The following is a 20,908-nucleotide window of genomic DNA, read 5'->3' on the forward strand; positions in this document are numbered from 1 at the left end:
AGGTGGCTTTCAGAGGGGAGGCTGACAATGACTGATGGTGCTGTGCTGTGCTCTCAGTGATGTAGAAAATTAGAGAGACATCTCTTCAGACAGCGACCCACGTGAGACACTGGCTGTGTCCATCTCCTGCACGCAGGCGCCTCTCTGGGCAGGCGGCTCTCCCCCCAGCCTGCAGCCTCATTATTCAGAGTGCTGAACTGGGAACAGCAATGCTGTTTCCTTCCTACTTCTTTCCTCCCCCCAAAACTACTGGATTGTGTTATTCCTGGGAGCATGTAAGGCACTGGTTTCCTGGCTCAACTACTTGAAGGAAAGTTTGATTCTCCTCAACTAGGAAAAAGTAGCCCTTCACTTTTTCCTTCTTCTCCTCAACCAAAGCTGGGAAAAGTCTTTATAAAATATAGGAGCCATTTTCTCAGATGGAAATAGCTTCTTTAAAAACAGTGAGTCATGCTCCACACTGAGATGGATCTGATAGCTGGTACTCCACTAATGTAGCCTGGTGCTATTGTCCTCCTGGCAGGATGGCCTCTTCTTGGCTTTCACTCCCTTTGCCATTTAACCAGTTCCTGGTTTATTGTGGCTGCTTTTGTCCTTCTCCTTATTCTCTGCCAGGTGACAAAAGAGTTTTAAAACAGTCTTTAAGTGAGTTTTAAATAAATCCACATAAGCTTCCATATGAAATGATGAAGCCAGGGTCTAGGTCAGCATAGGCTGGTGTGTCTTCAGGAGAGGTGTCACACCCCAGACAGGACACCACGGGGCCCTTGACTTCAAACAGTGCTGTCCCTCATTAGCAGGCAACCAGTTTCTTTCCAGACAGACACAACAACTGAGCTCACATTCCTTTAGTCCCAACGTTTCCATGCTGGTCTAGAAGTGGCAGAGGGACCTCTCTGACTGCTGCCCAAACAGTCCCAAACAGGCCCTGCAGCCAGTCTTCTTTCTTCAACCCCCCCAGAGCTCCAGGCACCTACAGCATTCCAGGCTCTTCCACTTGGCAAGCACGGCTAGAGGAGCCTGACCAAGAGCCTGGAATTGGGGACCACCACCTCTGGAAAGGGCAGGGAAATGGTAGAGTTTCCTCCACGACTCCAAAGTGAGCCCCTGGTTTCTCCTGCCAGCTCTCCAGCTTGGGACAGCTGGCCTTGCTCTCATGCAAAAGGGCAGGTTTCTTTTTGTTAGCTCTTGGGTATCTCATAAACAGCTTCAAATTCCCCTGCTTTGAGCCCATCCATCACCCAAAACTGGTGTCCAGGCTCCTGCACTGAGGAGCCCCTCCTAAGCTGACAGCAGCTAAACTCAACCCTGCTTGTCTTCTTTGCTGGAAGGACAACGATGCCACCAGCTCTGCCAGCACTCTGAGCATCCCCTGGGTCACAGGGCACACAGGGCTGGCCACAAGCAGCCAACACCACGTTCAAGCCAAACTCCAGAAATCCCTACAGGAAGATGATTTGGAACCAGGCATTGCTCTTCCTCCCTCCCACACATCCACCACAGACTGACCCCAGCGCCTCCCACCAATTTTCCCAGTGGTAGTTAGTCATCTGCCCTTTGGAAATCCCTTCTGGGGGTGCAGAAAAAACCTCCACACATCCCCCCCTTTCTCCATCTGTTAATGGCTTCCCTCCACCCAGGCTGAGCCTCCCCCAGCCTGAGCTAATGGGAGGAAATTAGCATTAAAATGATGGTTTGCTATTAGCGGTGCCTCAGCGCCCCATCACGCTCCAGGAACACCAAATGACAGCCTGTGATTTCCCCACCGCGGCGCACACGAGAAGCAGCACCGGCAGCCACAAGTGCAGAAGATACCCAAGGAAACTTTTCAGCTCATCTCTCCCGCCCCAGCAGCCCTTTTCCCTTCGCCATCCCCGCCGTGCTCATCCACGCTCAGGCAATCCCACAAACAGATGGCACCTGGGCAGGAGAGCAGACAAATTGGCTCTCACCTGCAGGAGCACCGAGAGCTTTCAAAGCTCGCTGGCCAAGAGCCCCGCGGGGTGGGAATGCTGCAGGGATCTGCCATCGGTGCCTTCCTCGTGGCTGCACAGCTCCTGCTCCCTCCTCGCCTGGATGCAGGTGTGCAGCTGGCTCCTCCTGGGAGCTGGGGGCAGGAGGAGGCTGCTGCTGAGTCCTGAGTGGAATGGAAGCAGCAGCTCAGGCTGAGCATCAATGGAGTGATGCTTTTCTCCGTGTCAGCACAGCGCTTTGGTTCGGTGGGCTCACAGCCTGGAGCGAGAGGGGTTTTGTGGGGCCCCACTGAACATCCATCTGCTTAGAGAAAAAATGAGCTCAGCTCAAGCTGCCTGCTCTCTCTTCCTGCCAAAGTGAGGGTCTGCCCTCCCAGGAATCTCCCCTCCTTGACCAGGTAGCTGTGGCAAGAGCGTGGATGGACAGACTCGTTTCATTTTCTGCCTGCCGCCTGCCTGGCTCCTCTGACACGGGGGTGAGGGAAGCAGCTCCCACACCAGCCTGCACAAAGCCAAGGGGCAGGAGCAGCTCAGCAAACCCCTGGGTGTCAGGGCAGGCTGTCAGCTCCCTTTGGGCACCTGAGTGACCCTGCAGGTACACAGCATACACACAAGAACTCCTTGCAGAGCCCCACAGGGAGCTCTTCTCCCTTCTCAAAAACTCCTCCTTGCAGAGCCCCACAGGGAGCTCTTCTCCCCTGCAGCAGGGAAAGGGGAAACAGAGAGGCTGGAATGTGTAGGAGCATCCGGGTGATTTCAGGGCATCCTATGTGGAGTTGTGCACCACTGCTGAAAAATTCCAAAGCTGAATTTTAAGCCCTTTAAGGGGCTTAGGTCAAAGTGGTGACCAGCAGCAGGACCCAAAGGAACAGCAAGAAGCTGTGTCAGGGGAGGTTTAGGGTGGGTGTTAGGAAAATGAACTTCACTCAGAGGGTGATTGGGCACTGGAACAGGCTCCCCAGGGCAGTGGTTGTAGCCACAAGCCTGCCAGAGCTCAAGGAGTGTTTGCACAATGCTCTCAGATACATGGTGGGATTGTTGGGGTGTCCTGTGCAGGGAGGGGAGTTAGACTTGATGATCCTTGTGGGTTCCTACTCAGGATATTCTATGATTCTACAAAACAATGCCCTTCCCTCTACCTCATCCTTCACTCTCTTTAAAAAGTACCTGGACCATGGAGTGTGCTCAAGCTCAGCCTGCCAAATGCATTGTCATGGGCCTAAGAGGTGGGATGCAAAAGGCAGAAAGAAAAGAATAGTAGTAAAAAGCAGGATTAAAAAGTTTTCCCTTTCCCCAGCATTCCCATCAGCAGCTGAGATGGGAGCAAGGAGGACTCATCTGATGATGGATGAGAGAGAATTGATCCTTGGTAAGGCAGAGCAGGAGCAGAAGGAAGCACTGCTCCCAAAGGCGATTCTCACACCTCCTTGGGATAACAAAAGCAACCATGAGAGGCAGCAGAAGCTCTTCTCCCTGTTCTTCCTGTTTGGAATTCATCTCTGGCCTGTCAGGGGGGCCATGACCCAAGCACACATTTGTATATTCACTGAGCCGTACACCCGGCTCAGGCAGGCTCCTGACAGATGCAGATGGGAAAGCCATTTTTCATAAAGTGAGGGGGGAAAGAGAACAAGGAAAAAATAGCAAAACAAAAAAAGACTCAGGCATCAGATGGAAAAGATACAACAGGATCAGGGCTGAGGGAGAAGCAGAGTCAAATTAAACTTTTGGATCTTTAAGCACACTAAGAGGCCAGTCTCCTTCCTCTGTTTTCTACTGTGGCCTGGCAGCAGCAGGAACCTTCATCCTTTTCTCCATAACCAGCTGGAAAGTGAAAGCTGGACCCAGAACAACACCAAGGCTTTGCTGAACTGGCTCTTGGGGACAGATGCTGCAGCAGCTGGGCACAGGCACCTTTCCACATGATCAGCTCCAGCTCAGAGGAGGTGAGAGGCAGCCTGCAGAGAACATGAACCATTGACATGTAAGGCTGCCCCTCAGACCCAGACCTAGCTTAGGCCTGGCCCTGAAGAGCATAGGGGGGCTCTGAAGGGACATCCCTGGCAGACCTCCAGTGGTACAAGCCTGCCAGCATGGCAGAGGAGCACATGATGGCAAACAGTGCAGCTCCCAATGTCCCCAGTTTGTTTCAGGCAGTGATGAGGGGTTTCCCTCTGTCCCAGGTCACTGTGCAGCCAAGGGGCAGCAGAGACAGGGAGCCACTGACCCAGAGAGCAGGAAGAGCTGCTCAGAACAGTAAATTCTGTCTCCTGAGCAGCGTGAGGGCCTGCCCTGCTCAGCACCAGCAGTCAGCAGGGCCCAACACAAGCCAAGGGGAAGGGGAAAGGGAAGGGAGAATTACCCTGATGGAGGGAAAGATTTCACCTTTGCCAGTGACATTCTGCTGTTGTCACCGCCAGCCATAACATCACGCTCTTGATGTGAAATCTAAGCTGACAGTGATACAGGAAAGGAGCTGAGAGGGCAGCAAACCCTGCCCAGCCCTCTCTGTAACCCCAAATCTCCTGTGGCTCCCAGCCTCTGCATGGAGCACAGCCAGCACTCATTACCAGGTTACTAAACAAGTGGATACTCCTTTTCCACAGCCATGGAATTATATTTTCTTGCACTTATCCATCCTTCTGGACAACTCTGAGGAGGATTTCATTTTGGTCTCTGCTGCATCCTCTTTGTTTCTGAAATGAGGAACAGATGTAGGAGCCCACAAGTCCTTTGCAAAACAACACATGCAGCCATAAGCTGGAGTCACCAAAGCCTGAAGAGCTCCAGGTGCTTTCAGACTCACTGGAGGTGCACTGAGCCCCACTGATCCCTGCTGCCTGTGGCATTTCCAGCTGATATTCATTCCCTTTGTCCCAGGAAAAGGCAAGCACAGGGCTGGGCAGCAAGGCTTGGTGAAGGTTACTGCTGAGACCTGGTAGAAATGTCATCCAGCAACACGTTTCAAGAAAGATTCATCCCCAAGCAGCCTGGCTCCATAATAAAAGTGTCAGAGCAGCTGACTTGCTTCCCCCCGTTCTCATTGCATACAGATTTATCCTGTCTCAGGTCTCTCTCCCTCCATAAGCCAGCACGTGCCTTTCCTTTCAATAGGCTGGCAGTGAGACCCAGTCAGCTGAGATTGTAAGGGAAAAGGGAATACAAGAAAGGTGAAGGCATCATAGGGAGAAAAATGCTCTGAGGCCATGTTTTCCTCTCAGTTCTGAAATGGAGGAGGGTGACATGAGAGGTAACTTAACAAGAGAATGCTCCAGAATTACAGCAGCCATTTGTTCTGATGCTCCAAACCAATTCCCCAGCTGCCAGCCTGTGTCACCTCCCTCTCAGGCAGCTCAAATCCCATTCCTGATAAAACCCATCCCAAAAGGCTTAAATACCTATGAGCCTTCACTCTCCCAGCCAGGGAGCTCCTTCTCAGAGGGCTGTGCATGTGGTGGGCGCCCAGGGAGAGTGAGATAAGAGATGGGGCTCCCTCTGAGTCCATGTCTCAGGGAGCACTGAGGACCAGCCTACCTTCACCACAGAGATGTGATGTCAATGCAGCACCACAGGCAGCCCCTGAGAGAAAACAGACAACAGGGAATTTAAAAAAAAAAAAAAGGATAAAAAGAGATATTAATGGTCCTTTGCAAGCAACTAAAAATACCCAGGATGGCCAGAGTTTCTTTTGGATTTTTTCTTTTCCTCCCCCAACTTACGCCCAAAGGAATGTGCCACGCAAATTAAAATGATTTCCTGCAACCTGCAAGATAGGAGCAGGCAAGGCATCCTTCAGCTGTGAGTGAAAGAGATGGAGCCTGCCTTTGTCAGGAGCATGCCAGCCCCGGGGAGCTGAGGTGGTGGGGGATGGCAGCCAGGGCTGCAGGGATCCTGCTGGATAATTCCCATTAACTGGGACAGACAGCCCTGTGCCAGGCACCCAGCTGGGGGCCAGGGGGTGTTTCCTCAACATCTACAGCACAAGTGAATCCTGGGCACCTCAGCTGCCTTGGGGGGGTGCAGAGTAAGAGCAAAGAGCTGTGGAGCAGCTTGCCATGGAGCAGAGAAAGCCTCTACTACCACCAAGGCAGTCCTGTTAAATTTGCAAAACACATTGCAGGAGGCACAGGCTGTGATGCCTCCTGGCCCCATGGACATTGTGACTCAAGGACATTGATTTTCTGGCCCACACCCACTCAGGTGTGTGCCCTAGCACATGTTTTCTCCTCTCAGTTAGGAGAGACAGTTTATTCCTAGCAGTGAGAGCTCATAGGCAAGAGGAAAACCAAGATCACCCCCAGCAGATATAAAATCAGTGCTTTGCTGTGTCCCAGCTGTTGCTCACATCTGGCTGCAGACAGCACTCAGAGCCCTGTGCTGGCCCAGCCCCTCAACCAGCACTCCCTGTTAGCACCAGGCAGGCCAGAGGTCTGGCAGCTGAGGTGAAGGGCCACTTCATCTCCATCATGTTCTCCTCTGCTAATGAAAATGTTGCTCCAGCGTGTCCTCGGGAAGGTTTCCTTCAGCCCCAGCCCTGGTGTGATTGAAGGCTAATCTCTGTTACTCTTGGCTGAATGGCAGCCCACGAGGAAGGTGATGAATTGTGTTTCCCTTCAACTCGACATTTAATGGTGCTGGCAGAAGAAGAAAAAGCACCAGATGTTTCTGGGCTGAAAGTGAACTCCTCCCAACACACTGAGAGGTCAGGGGGCCTCACATGGCCTGGCACCCTTTAAATTGCAGCCTGCTTTGAAAGGCCACTTGGCTTGCCAACCTCCTCCCTTTCCAGAGGCAATCCAGCTGACAGCAGTGGCCGCAGGAGGCAGCATGTCCTGTGCCACCTCGTGGGACATGCCTGGCCTCCAGTGAGCTCCCCATCATCACTCTGCTCAGCACAGGGCTCTGGGAGAGGGGCCAAGGTCTGGAGTGCAGAATTTTTGGGAGGAAAGGCTCAACACTTACAGGTCTCTCTGGCTGGCTCCAGACTTGGTCACCGAAAAATATCCCATCTTGAGGCTTCAATCTGTGATGTTAGCTTCCTTTTAAAATGCTTGGAGACCTCCTGATTAAAAAAAAAAAATAGAGAAAAAATCAGGATTACAATCCTCTTGCTGCTCACACTCAAGGAGACACCTAGCTCCACAATACACTTCCTCCTCTGCTCCACAGCTCTGCAAACACATTCCAGGCCATCCCCACCACCTGCTGCTCTCCTGCTGTTTCTCCCCTCACTGGAACCACTCAATTATCACTCATGGCACTCTGCCCCCTCTATCTGCAAAGCTTTGCAGCTTTTCTCCTCCGTTTTTGCCCCTATAAAACCACTACCAGCATTTGTTGAGGACACCCAAACACAACACGTTATCCCCTGTTTGCTTTCCCTTCTCTCAATAGCACTGCTTGTGGGGTGTTTACCATGGACCACACAAAATGCATTCCCCAAGAGCTAAACCTGGAGGAGGAGAAGGAGAAATTAAGAAAACACACAGGATGAAAAAGTAAAACCTTCCAATTACAGGCAATTATTTCTACTTGATCACCCACTGTGCACTGTGCCCCAGACACAAATCACTCTTGGCAGGGTGGCACAGCTCATACCTGCACACACAGTGCACAGGTGAGCACACAGGCTGTTTGCTGAGGGTGTTCCAACCTATTTGGGCACCAGTTTGGGCTCAGCTGGCTCCAGCCTTTCTGAGGGTCCCATATACACCAGTCACACAGAATCACACAGAATAATGAGGTTGGAAGAGACCTCTAAGATCATCAAGTCCGACCTATGCCCTCACACCTCAATTAGCCTATAGCACTGTTAAGAAAATTAATCCACAAACACCAGAGGTTTATGTCCAGAAAGGAGATGGAGGAGTCCTTTCTGGCTTTATTGGAATAAAGGGAGAGGCCATGGGGCATTCCCCTGGGGTCTCTCAAATTTTTGGAGGATGCAGTCTCCTTTTTATCCCAATTTCCTAGGCACATTTCCCTTCTCTCTTTCCCCAGTGGCTGAAGTACTTGAGAGGTTCAGACTTCCCAGAATGCCCGATACCAAAGATTTCCCTCTGATGTATAACCCTCCCTTTTCATTTTTAATTCTTGTGGAATTTAGGGGGTTTTCTTCCCCATTGTTTCTTTCATGTCTCAATGTCTAATTTCATTTTATCAGCAAACCTAAAGTTTATTTGTAAAAGCAATTATATTTTTCCATTCATCAATCAGGGGAATCCTTCCCATTGTTTCTTTTATCCCCCAGTGCTGGTTTTATCTACCAGCAGACCCACAGCTTGTTTGTAAAGAAAGATCTGCTATTCCTCTCAGCACCAAGTGCCATATCCAGTCTTTTTTAAACACATCCAGAGATGGTGATTCTACCACCTCCCTGGGAAGAACATTCCAGTACTTTATTACTCTTTCCATGAAAAACTTTTTCCTAATATCCAACCTATCCCTTCCCTGATGTAGCTTGAGACTGTGCCCTCTGGTTCTGTCAGTGCTGCCCGGAAAAAGAGACCAACCCCAGCTGTCACAGACATCTTTTATGAAAAATCCTTTCCTTAGGATTTTTCCTCCTGAGAAGCTGAGAGGCCTCAGGAACAAAATGCAAACAATGATTATCTGCTGCTGTGGAATGCAACAGGTGCATCTGTGATTGGCCTATGTTGGATGTTTGTAATTAATGGCCAATCACAGCCCAGCTGGCTCGGACAGCGAGTCCAAGCCACAAACCTTTGTTATCATTCCTTCCTATTCTATTCTTAGCTAGGCTTCTGAGGAAATCCTTTCTTCTATTCTTTTAGTATAGTTTTAATGTAATATATATAATATAATAAATCAAACCTTCTGAAACATGGAGTCAGATCCTCATCTCTTCCTTCATCCTAAGACCCCTGTGAACACCGTCACAGCCACCTGGCTACAGCCTCCCTTCAGGAAGGTGCACAGAGCAATAAGGTCACCTTCTGAGCCTCCTCTTCTCCCGGTTAAACAACCCCAGCTCCTTCAAACATTCCTCAAAACCCAGAGGTGATGCTCTCCTCTGCTCCCACAGGCCATGGCCCAAGCCCTGGAGCAGAGGCCTCTCTCATGGCAGGCCTTGCTTGGAGCAGAGGCCTGCCATGAGAGACTGCCCAAGGGATGTCCATCCTCATTCCCAGCCTCACCTGCCTGGGCTCTCTGGCAGATTTTCCTTCCCAGGAGGCATGGCAGCTACAGAGAGCAGCTGCAGGCAGCACAGCTCTGTCAGAGCTCCTTCCCCAGCATGGAGGACACGCTTTGCTCCCAGCCAGCGGGAAGGCACAGGCACCCAGCAGTGGGAGAGGCACTCAGCCAGCCACTAATGCTTCCCACTGTCTTGGAGCAAAGGGATGGATTAGCTTTTATTAGCTCTCATGAAGAGCACATCACTCCTGCCCTTTCCTCCTCTCACCAGGCTCACACACAGCCTCAGCTGTGCTGCAAGTGAAGCAGAACCAACTCACCTACGTGCTGGTGGCCCCAGACTCCTCTTGGGTCTCATATAAATCTTACAGATCTTAAATCTTAGGCAAGCTGGGAGTTAGGATGGAGCAATCCTCCAAAGGGTGCTGCCCTGAAGTACTTTAAAAAAGATGGATGCTTGGCTTTTACATCTGGATCTCCCAGTTGGCACCTTGGCTTTTACATCTAGATCTCCCCGTTGGCACCACGCAGGGCCTGAAGGAGGGCACAGTGTCCATGCCAGCCAAACCAAAGCCAAGGCACAGTCCCCAGAGCAGAGATTCAAACCTGGGGCTGTTGTTTGAGAGCTGCTCCGTGGTTTTCCTTTTGAGCCCTCCTGCCCCATGCAGAACCCCTGCCCGCAGCACCCAACCAGCAGCAGGGCTGAGGGATGCTGCTGCTCCAGAGCAGTCTCTCTAAAGCCGCTCTGGGGCTTGTTAGCAGGGTGATAAAGGGGATGAATGGCCTCGGAGAAACGCTCTGTCTCCTGCTGCGGCATTCATTATCCTTTAGCCAGGCAATTCCTCACAGCAGCCAGGAGCTCGGGGCTGGCTCGTTCATCCTCTGCGGGGGCTGCTTCCCATCGGGGCCCTGCTGCTCGCCCCAGGCAGCACAACGTGCTCGGTGCTCATCACCTTCCTCCCACACCGCCCGATTGCTCTCCCGAGCTCCAGCCCCGTGAGCCGAGGCACCACAGCTGCCCCCGTGCCCGGATCTGCGCATTTCCAGCCCCGTTTCCCGAGGAATGCAGGGCATATGCGATCCTGCTGCATCCATCTGTCCTCTGCCCACTCCCCAGCAACTCCTGACACTGCAAACAGATTTCGAGCTGATGTGACAGAGCAATGGAGGTCTTGGAGACAGTCAGAGTCTATAAATTTCGTGGGAACAGACTACCAAACAGAGGAGAGACATTATTAGCACCATCCAAACTGAAGTGTATCATCCCTTATTAGACATCAGACAATTTGTGTGGGAGAAATGCCGTAAATATCCCAGGGAAGGGAGATGCTCCATTCAGCACAAATAACTTACTGGACAGCAGAGACTCCAATCCCAAAGGGTACATCCAGAGGAGATGAGCTTTTATGGATCCCACTACACATTGTACCAACAGCAGAAGGTTTCAGGCCTGTTTGGCTGACAGGAGATCTAACCAGCTAAGATGGCATGTGAGCCTTTGGAAAGCCCATGGAAATGCAATGTGTGCCCTTCCCTTCTCCTTCCAGAGACCAAGCTGAATCCTTCTGCATTTCCAGCCTTAATTACCACCCTTAATTACCCTCCCAGACCCATGGATGAGTTCAGCTGCTGCCTAAAAGGAAGTGTCATGCCCAGCTCCAAGGCGGAGAACTGATGGGCTGAGCAGCTCCCTCACCCCCACTGCTCTCCCATTGCTTCTCCACTGCATGGACAGAGATTTCACCTTCCAGAAGGGTGTTTCACCCTCAGACTGCTGCCAGGAGATGCCAGGAAGGCAGCCCAGAGTCGGAGCAGTACCTGCTGAGCTCTCAGCAGGATCACTTACTCATCAAGCTGTTGACTGATGGGTGGCACTTGAGAGGGAGCCCGTTCCTCCACACTCAGGTAAATCCTTGCTGCCCACCAGCCCCAGCACAGGGCAGGCAGGCAGCAGCATGGATGTCCTTCTTCCAGGAGCAAAGAGTGAGCTTCAGAAACCTTTGTCCTTCCTTTTGAAGGGGATACAGCAGCCTCCTGGCTCTCCCTCAGAGTTAATTAATGTTCTCACATCCCCAGTGTGACACAGCCCTTCTCAGGCTGAGCCCAGCATTTCAGAGCTGTCTGATGCCCCTGTTACAAAGCCAAACCCTGTGTGCAGTTAGGGGATAGAGCACGGTGATCCCTGTGCTCATTTAGGATCTGCACTGGTAACCCAGTCCTTACCTGTTCTGAGTGTCATTTCCAGCCTCAGGCATTCCAGAGCCCTGGCAGAAACTGAGAAGTGAGAAATAACCTTTTTCCCTCCAGCTCATTCGTGACACTCTCCCAGCTGGCCAGACACATTTTGGGACTTCTCTGATTCACCTGGTAAAGGTCAAATCCCAGGAGGCACCTTCAGCTTGGTGGATCACGTATCACTTGTACCTGTGGGGCTTCAGCTCCACAAAAACACAATTTAAACATGTGCTACACAACATCCTTTCCTCAAAAAAAAAAAAAAAGGAGATTTACACTCCAGGCATGGTGACTCCCTGTTCTGCCCAACAAAAGGAGGTAGGGGGACTGAATTCAAGCTTGTGCTCATTAAAATAGAAGGGGAAAAAAAAAGAAAACCCAGAAATCCAGTCACTCTATCCTAATTGTTCTGATCCAGCCTTTCAGAGTGTGGCACTGAGCTGAAGGGCCGCACCTGAAAGTGTGCCAAGAGCGGCATGAAATGTTAATGTTGCAATTAAAACAATATGAATATTGCAGCACTGCTCTGCTGCTTCCCATCCACTGAACAATTCTCATTCAATAGAAGTCAAGTTACATTTCAGGAAATAATGAGGTCTGCTAATTAAGTCTGGCCTAGGAAGACAGCAGTCTTAAAAAGAGAAAAAAAAATATTCAGATCTCCCCAAAATGTGTACATTTGCTGCTTATTACCCACAAAGGGGAGTCATTACCGCTGCTCAGTGCCAGGATCACAGGTCAGCCCCACAGCCTTATTGCACACACCTAGAGGAAATTCTCTTTGTAATGATAAAATGCATAAGTCATGACCTGCCTTGTCCCCAGGCAGAGCAGGGAGTGCCAGGCTGGCACGTCCCACACTCTGAATGCAGAGAGCAGGGCCCTGACAGGGAATGCCAGTCCCAGGATGGGCTCTGAGGGGCTGAAGGCAGCAAATCACATTCAGCTGACACAGGACAGAGCCCAGATTAGGCACAGGGAAGGGAATTCTCCTCCACAGCCATTCACACAACTGAGTGACAGTGACACTGGCTTGAGCTGGTGGGAGCCACAGGGAAAGTGACCACTGGGACAGTCCTGGAAGGACAAAGACCTGTCAGGATCATCTTGTGTTTTAACTGTAAAAAGAGGCAACAGAGGATCCCCCTGTGCTGCAATAAGGATAGAGAACAGCCTAGAGACAGGAAACATTGGGTTCCAGGGGTCCCAAAGGAAATGGATATCAACACACTGCTTCTATGGCTTCCCCATCCTCTTGATTTTCATAATATTTCCAAATTTGTTTATCTGTGGCAGGTGTTGAGGCTGCCATCACATCTCCTGTGTTCCTCTGTTTTTCATAATATTCCCAAATTTCTTTATCTGTGACAGGTGCTGTCATTACATCTCCTGTATCCCTCCCAGCCAGATAACTGCAAGGAGAGGTTGGGCAGGGAGGGTCCCTCAGCATGAGTAGGGAAGACACTATCATCATTCCATGGGAAGAGCAGAAGACTGGGAACAGGTCCACCACATCACCCTGCTGGTTTGATGACGGTTTTTTTTATGACATTGTGTTTTTCTCAGAGTTTCAGGGACACACAAGAACCACTCATCCTCCAGGCCTGAACTCCGCCCTCAGCCCCAGCCTGACCAACCCACATGGAGCCGTCCAGGGTACACAGAGGAGCTTGCTGTGCAAACAGGAGGCTACAGCAGAGCAAACCTCTCCAACCCTTCCCCTAACCTCCTGCTCCAAGCTCCGAAGGAAAACTAGTCCAATGGCAGGGTGAGGGAGGCCAGTGGAGTCCTGGTTCAGTCCTTGGCCTCTGCTGATGCTCCAAACTTCAGCCTGTCTTTAATATTGAACACCTTCCTGGTAAGATGCAGACAGAGACTGAGCCACGCTATTCAACGTTGGCAACACAATGATCCAAATCAGGGGGAGCTCAAAGCATCAGGAAGGAAACACTTCATTTGAAAGAGGAGAAAAATCCAGATGCAAAGATCAGAAAGGACTTTCTGGGTCCTGGACTGTCCTAAGGGACTTGGGTACCATTTCTATATCCGGCTGAGGGAAATAAACCTATTTGGTCACCAAGGCACAGCCAGAGGGATTTCCCCACCTCATTGCCAGCAGCAGCAGCTCAGTTTGGAGGATGAGTAGGTGGTCTGCTCCCACCAGACCACTTCTCACTCTTATTTCCAGACGAGCCAGCACTTGCTGCTACCAAGTGTCTGTTCTGCAATAAAGAGCAATAAACATGCCAGAGTAATTAATGTCTTAACAACTTATTACAATCCTCAGATAATTAATCACAAAAGCTAAACATGCTGTCTCACCCTCCTAATGTGTTAATGCTCTAATTATTATGCCTCAATTAAGGGAAAGTCAGCGCTCCTTGCTTGGGAGTGCATGTTTAATAAGGGAGCCTGAACACAGGCGAGGCAGAGCAGGGAGCCAGGGGGTGAGGGGGGTGAAGGAAGAGGACACCATTTCTAATGAGGTTTCATGGCTGGCTCGAGGCACAGTATTGACAGCTCCTCTCTGGGATCTCACACGCCACTGCACGTGGAACTGGGGGCCATCTGTGGTGGTTCCATGCTCCGCTTCCCACCGGGATATTTATAGGAGCAGCAGCATGGGAGGGGGCACAGGGCACTGGGGATGAGCAGTCACACCATGGTCTGGCCAGCAACAGGCAGCAGAGGTGGCAGCTCTCTCTGCAGTCATTCAAGGAATGGTGGTCTCCTCTATCCTGCCCATTTCTTGCTCTGTTTCCAGGCAGACTGGCACTTGTCTGTAGCCATGATATTTTCTGCAAAACCCTTTCCTTGGGATTTTCCCTCCTGAGAAGCTGAGAGGCCTCAGGAACAAATTGTAAACATTGATTGTCTGCTGCTGTGGAATGCAACAGGTGCATCTGTGATTGGTCTCATGTGGTTGTTTCTAATTAATGGCCAATCACAGTCAGCTGGCTCAGACTCCCTGTCCGAGCCACAAACCTTTGTTATCATTCTTTGCTATTCTATTCCTAGCTAGCCTTCTGATGAAACCTTTTCTTCTATTCTTTTAATATAGTTTTAATATAATATATATCATAAAATAATACATCAAACCTTCTGAAACATGGAGTCAGATCCTCACCTCTTCCCTCATCCTTGGACCCCTGCAAACACTGTCACACTTGTCACCACTCCTGAGCCCTGCCAAGGCTCCCCACTGCCCAAGCATCTCACCCAGTCCTGTTTCCATGGTACTCCTTGCTTCCTATCAAGCTAACTCTGGGACATCCATGGATATGTTAAGAACAGCCCCCAAAAACGAGGATTACTCTTGGCATGTGACATATCAGCTTGTCAGAACCCAGGACATTGCTCTGGCTGCCCTGGGTGATTCCAGACCCTGGCAAAGGTCTCAGAGACCTTGGCACGGAGTCAAAAACACCTGTGCCTTTGATTTTAGCTCATGGAAACAATTACCAACTTTGTGTGAAGATTTACAAGCCACAAGAGTTTGAGCAGAAGAATAGGTAATTTGTCACAGGGTGAAAAAGTACAATTTTGGGGATTTAGAATGGGGGTTCAAGAGGCAAGATGGAGGAATCTGGGCATGCCCTGTCCTCCTCCTTCTTCTGCTGTGATGGTGGCACTTATGGATTGGTTTAGGGTAGAGACAAACTGTCTAACTTAGGTGATAGGTGTTGGAAAATTATTGTAAATAAAGTACACGTAGTTCTTAGTATAAAAAGCTAACACCACCCCAAGGGTGGTCAGTGTGCCACAATTTGACCTGCTGGACAGATATTAACAGGTCAGAGAAAGAATGGAACAGATCAGAGAAAATAAACAACCTTGAAAAGCAGAACTGATGAATCTCTCTACTTCTTCTTTGGTCACAGGGCTGAGAAAAAGACTCTCTAATACCTCAAGAGTCACTTCAACCACAGAAACCTGAGATCAGCTCATCTGATTTCAGCCACTGCAGCTTTCCACAGGTCCCTCTGTCTGAGGGAACAGAAAGCCATGTCTCAAAGAGCATACCATTTAACAATGCCTGGCTTATAGATGGGGAAACTGGAGGCCACAAAGGTTTTCTGCAGGGGATTTGTGGTGGTTACCAGCCATGAATCTGCCTTCCTGCCTTGCTCTGAATGCTGGGAACTTCAGAAAGAGGTTCTTGGCTAGGAGGAGCTAGAGCAGACCCTAAAGATGAATGTAGGGCCTGGACCCCTCAGCATGTGCTAGCAGGAGATGCCTGCTGCCCTCCAGACACAGCAGTGCACCCTTATGATACTTGTGTTTGGGAAAAACTTGTGGGACAAAGTCAAGGCAAAAAATGGCATCATATCCACCCCACCCTGCAGAAGCAGTGACCCTAGAGAACAAAGGAATCATGGAACTGGCACTGGAATCATGGAGCTCTGCAATGCAGCAGGTGTGGGAAGCAGGAACTGGGGCAGCCAGGCTCCAGATCTTGGTACCATACAGAAGAATGGCTGGAGCCCAAGTATCCCCAACAAAGCCTATAAAAACTTCTTTTTGCAATAAAAAAGAACTCCCCCGCTGAAGTGGGTCTTCACACACAAGAAAACTCTCCCTGAACTAGCCTGGTTCCTGTTCCATCCAAGCCTTTTAAAATTTCTCAGACAAATGAATCACCAGCAGCATTTCCAGCCTAGGTTTGACTGCAAAACGATTGCATTTCTCAAAGAAATAACACTCTGTGTGGGTTTGGATGGTTCCCTCTGAGGAATAAGGGAGAGGGAATAAGAAACAAAACAAAGTAAAGCAACCTGGCAGGGACATGCATTTTAAAACCCATGAACAGTTTTAGCTTTCAAATAATCCAAATAAAGAAAAAAATGGTTCACATAGTTACTTCCACAAAAATAATTCTGTCACCCCTATTCTTTGGTGATGCCTCATGAAAAACAAAAGAAAATCTCTCCACCTCTGAGACACCAACCTGACAGCAGCTTGACTGCTGAAAAGGGGCTGATGCTTCCCCACAGAGGCAGCCTGTGGATTCCCACAGGGCTCCAAAAGAGGATTTGTGTGTTGGGCCTCTCTCCATGCTGCTTTCTGTTCCAGCAAGAGGCCTGACCTGTCCAGACTCTGCTCCTTCTCTTCACAGAGGATCATTTCAGACATCCAGCTCTAGTTCCCTGCCCTGGGCTGGGGGCATCACAGCTCCTTATCTCAGCAGCTCCCCTTGGCTCTGTGAGCTGCTGCATGGACATTCCACAACCCACCCAACCTGCAGAACCTGACCACAAAACCACTGAGCTCTGAGCCAACACAGCCTCATTAGGAAGATATACAAGGGATATGATTTTTTTTAGGAATTAAAGGATAGTTCTGCTGTTGTTTTCACTGACTTGTGGAGCAGAAAGTTTTCTATGGATGTTGGCATCTGTGCTGAAGGCGCTCAGGCTCTTGTCGTATTTTTTCCAAACATACAATCCAACTCCATCAGACACTACAAGAAAGTGGCTGACTGATTTTGTACCTCTCCCTTCTCACCACCACCAGTCACCTGAAAATATGGGGCATTACTTCTAGTCTGGGGCTAGCAATTCTGGATTGGTTATACTAGATTTGACTTACTCCAAAGTGTGCCAAGTCAGCTGAATATCCAGTGCCAAACACTCTGGAGAAGTTGCCTGGCTCGTGTTAGCATACTGTGGGGTTGGAAAAAGCTGCTTACCTAGAAGAGAGCAGTAACACACAGCTGTACCTCTTTACACCTTTCCTATCTGAACTTAGAATAAGTTTTTTGGAGCAAGTCACTGCCCCAACAGCCCAAGATCTGCTCCCAAACCAGTTCACACAAAACACCTGCAGCCAGAAACCATGTACTCACATTGCCAGAGCCCTGCAGCAGGGCTTGGATGGGGAGGGCAGCCTCTGGAGAAGAGCAGATGAATAACAAGAATATATAAAATATGTAGTGGCTGTTGGAGAAACCAGCATCACTGCTTCCCAGAAAAAGACAGCCAGCCTGAGGGGATTGGAGGGCTGGACCATAAATGGTGCCAAATGAGCCCAGATGCCCCAGCCCCAACCCTCCAGCCTCTCCAGCAAGACTTGCCTGAGCTCAGCTTACCCCCTCCCTCTGCCCCCTGCCTTTAAGACAGCGTGCAGCACGACAGCTGGGAAACCCAATCTGGTCCAAATTTTGTTACAACCCTGCTGGTTTTTATTCTTGTTTACCAGCATTAATTTTAATGGCTTTCCCTACATTAACTTTGTCCTGAACCAGTTGGAGGAAAATTCCTACTCACTTGCCTTCTGGAGAACAGACTGGGTAATTTTCCCTTGTCATTTAACAGCCTGCCTGGGCTGCTCAGGAATGACAGCCACACTGGAGGGCAATAAACTCCCCGAGGCTGGGGGTGGAGGATTTACACATCCCTGAACACAATGCCCATTCTTTGCTCACTCTGGGTCTTGGCTTGTGCTGGCCCAGCAAGTGGAAATTCCTTCCTCCTGTTCAGCATGGAAAGGAACTTTCTGAGCCTGATGGAAATTTCTTCCTCCTCCTTTTCAACATGGAAGGGAGTTACAGAGCCTGCACCAAGGATAAGTAATGCTTCCAGACAAAGTGGCAACCTCTCCAAGTCTGGGCAGCTTTGGGCTGGGTTTCCCAGCAGCCAGTTGAGTCTCATTTTCCCTTGGAATCACTAAAAATGCCTGTAAAACAGTCTGGGGAAAGATAATGGTACTAGAACATGCATGGAGAATGTTTCAGAGAAGCGGGGAGCAGGAAGATACCTCTGCTCTGCAATGCCCAACTCAGCCCATGCTGGCAGAGCTGGGCACCATCCAACAAGCAGCTTCCCTGTGTCTCCTGCATCTCTTGTGTACAGCAGGGAGCAGAAATGAGGATGAGGCAGTGCCTGACCCCTTTCTCTGATCTCTGTTCCTTCCAGCCACCATCCTGGCTTCCTGTAGGAGACATCACAGCTCCATCCAGGCTGTCTCTGACAGAGAAAGAAAGATTGTCCTTCCCTCTGCTCACCAAGATGCTGAGTCTCAAGATCCCACTCCTCTCTCCAGCACAGAGGGGTGTGGTGGCTCAGACCATGGGAAGGGAAAGAAATACTCAGGTCTTCCTGCACCTTTCTCTTCCCATGAAAAAACAAGGTAACATCTCTACACCACAGACATGCAAGGGTCTGATTCAGGCATCTTTCCAAAATTTTCTGTCTCTGCCAGCATAAAAAAAGAATATGGCTAGAGCAAGTGAAGTTATTTGTTGCATCACATGATGCCCATACTTTAAAAGTACAGATGTTCCCTCCATGCTCCAAGGGGTGATTTGGAAGACAGAGGACTCAGAAACTCCTACTCTATCCAAGCACAAGCACCTGGGCTGCTGTAGAGGGAGGGTTGCCATGGAAAGATGAGGAAGGCAGCAGTGAGGTGGCTGGAGTATTCCCACCAATTATCATGAAGAATTTTGACTGCTCTGCTGTGTTTCCTGCAACAGCCTAGCAACCACCCCTGAAGTGTTTCTTACATGTCAGAGAAGCATTAAGCAGGGTCACACACCCAGAGAGCTGCACGAGCAGGGAGGTGTCCAGGCAAAGCCCTCTGGACATGGACACCTCATGTCCTGCTCCAGGAAACTCCTGCACGAGGGACAGGCAGCTGGATGGACATCAGAGCAGCAAGAAGGAGAAGAGCTGAAAAAGAAACCAGAAGTCCCACCTTCATGGGGCAGAACAGAGCAGCTTGTCATTGCTCAGTTCAGGGGTCCTGGGTAGAGAATTCACATCAGTGGCAATCTCTTCTACATACAAAGGAACTTGTCCATAGGTGCACTTCAGAGGCACTGCTTCCACCAGGACTCCTCCTACTCTGACCTAATAAAACAGAAAAAAACAAGAGCTGCAAGATACCTCACATGGAGAGGCTGAGAGATTGAGAGGCTCCAGCATCCTACCCTCCTGCAGTCCCTGAGACAATGAAAAGGCAGATATTCCACATGTGCCATTCTGGCCTCTTCCACAAGAAGGGCACTTCCAACTGACAAAGAACAGCTTCTGCCCATTCATTAAGTTCTTGGCATTAACCAATTTCTCTCCAAGCAAGCCATAAAACCCAAAGCTGCATGCAAGGAGCATCCTAAACTATCCTTGTAAATCTCAGCCACCACACTCATTAATTACAACCCAGTGATAGTTCAGGCCATTAGTTCTGGCTGATAACTTCATTTATTCCCACGTTAATGCTTGATGTCAGTGGTTATCTCATTACCACTCTATTACTTACCCACTTAATCCATCACTGCAAGCCAGGCCAGACAGGAGGAGCAGAGCTTGCCTTGCATCTGTTGGGAGATGCATCAAGTGCAGAGCACCCAGGAGTCACAAACAAAGCACTTGTCATCTGCAGCTGAGCTTACAACTATTAAGAGGAGGAAATGACACAGATGAGTGTTGTCAGGAACACAGACACATTCCAACATTGAAAAATTGTGGATATTGAGGATTGGGCTACCTGCTAAATCATAGCCAAAAGCTTTGGAAAGAATGGAGGCCGTATCAGCAGTCATATAGAAAAATGACATCAACTCTGCCCTCCTCCTCCTGGGACTGTCATTCCTCCAGACCCCAGGTTAGATTCAAACCTATTAGGCAGTTTGAAATGGCAACTCAAAGTATGGGCACTGGGAGCTGCTACCTGCTGAATGCTCCAGAAAACACACAGGCATCACTGCAGAGACCATGAGCCCTGAGTGTCAGTGAAAATATACCTTAAACATGTACAGATAAAATAGTCCTTGGCATACCCACATGTACCCAGCTGGAGCTCCTCTTGTGTGGTGAGTGGCACTTCCAAAAATGTGCTTTACTGCATCTACTACCCCCCTGCCTGTCCAGGACTTACTCCACCTGCTGATCCCATCCCTTGGGTCTGACAAAGGTGTTGCAGCCTAGTGAGACCCTCAGCCTTTCCCTGTCACATTCCCTCCTCCTTTCCCCAAGCAGTCTTGCTGGAGACAGCATTTCAATCTTCCCCTGCTTGACCCAGAAAAAGGGGAGCTGTTAGCAGGCTGTGAAACCAAGCTGTGAGCTGGGGAAGGGGTTCAGAGAGACATCTCCCTTGCAGAACACAGCTTCCCTCCAGAGCAAGCAAAGCTCTTCTGCTCCACCCCAGTGTGATGCCCATACAATAATAGGGCAGCTGGCTGGTTTTCCCTGCCCCCAAATGACATGATATAGGACTGGAATCCTCTAAAGCAGGAGAAGCTGATGCCACAAAAGCAAGGTAGAAAAAGAAGACACAGCTCCAAGATCATGTCAGTAGTGAAATATCAATGATTTCCTCTGTGATCAGTAACCCCCCTCTAGCTAATGTGCCCATGCTGGCAGAAGCAGGCTCTGAATGGTGCCGTGCCAGAAGGACTGACAGGGCAAGCCTGCAAGATGCCACAATCAGATGTAATTAAAACACCTTTGCTGCCCTGCTTTCCATTCTCTCAGCAATAAAATCCATTACAGAATTCAGTTAGAAAATGATTTAAAATGTCCCTGAAGCCAAGTTGTTGACACCAG

At 49.8% G+C, this 20,908-nt stretch overlaps 1 protein-coding gene across 8 annotated transcripts in view; it reads right to left on the minus strand.

The window, feature by feature from the left end:
* The window catches only part of LOC106629549 (uncharacterized), a 119,552-nt gene that overhangs the window by 25,404 nt on the left and 73,240 nt on the right, over positions 1-20,908 (minus strand). For all 8 annotated transcript variants that reach the window (XR_012581439.1, XR_012581438.1, XR_012581437.1 and 5 more), the window contains exons 3-6: positions 19,623-19,757; positions 19,059-19,213; positions 6,936-7,035; positions 1,953-5,552 (exon numbers count right to left, since the gene is read on the minus strand). Coding sequence is in view for 3 of the 8 variants with exons in the window: in XM_074546346.1 (XP_074402447.1) it covers positions 1,953-2,173 (221 nt within the window). In the remaining 5 variants the exon portion in view is untranslated. The remainder of the gene's footprint in view (positions 1-1,952; positions 5,553-6,935; positions 7,036-19,058; positions 19,214-19,622; positions 19,758-20,908) is intronic.

This window comes from Zonotrichia albicollis, chromosome 8 (genome assembly GCF_047830755.1).
Source record: "Zonotrichia albicollis isolate bZonAlb1 chromosome 8, bZonAlb1.hap1, whole genome shotgun sequence".
NCBI lineage: Eukaryota > Metazoa > Chordata > Aves > Passeriformes > Passerellidae > Zonotrichia > Zonotrichia albicollis.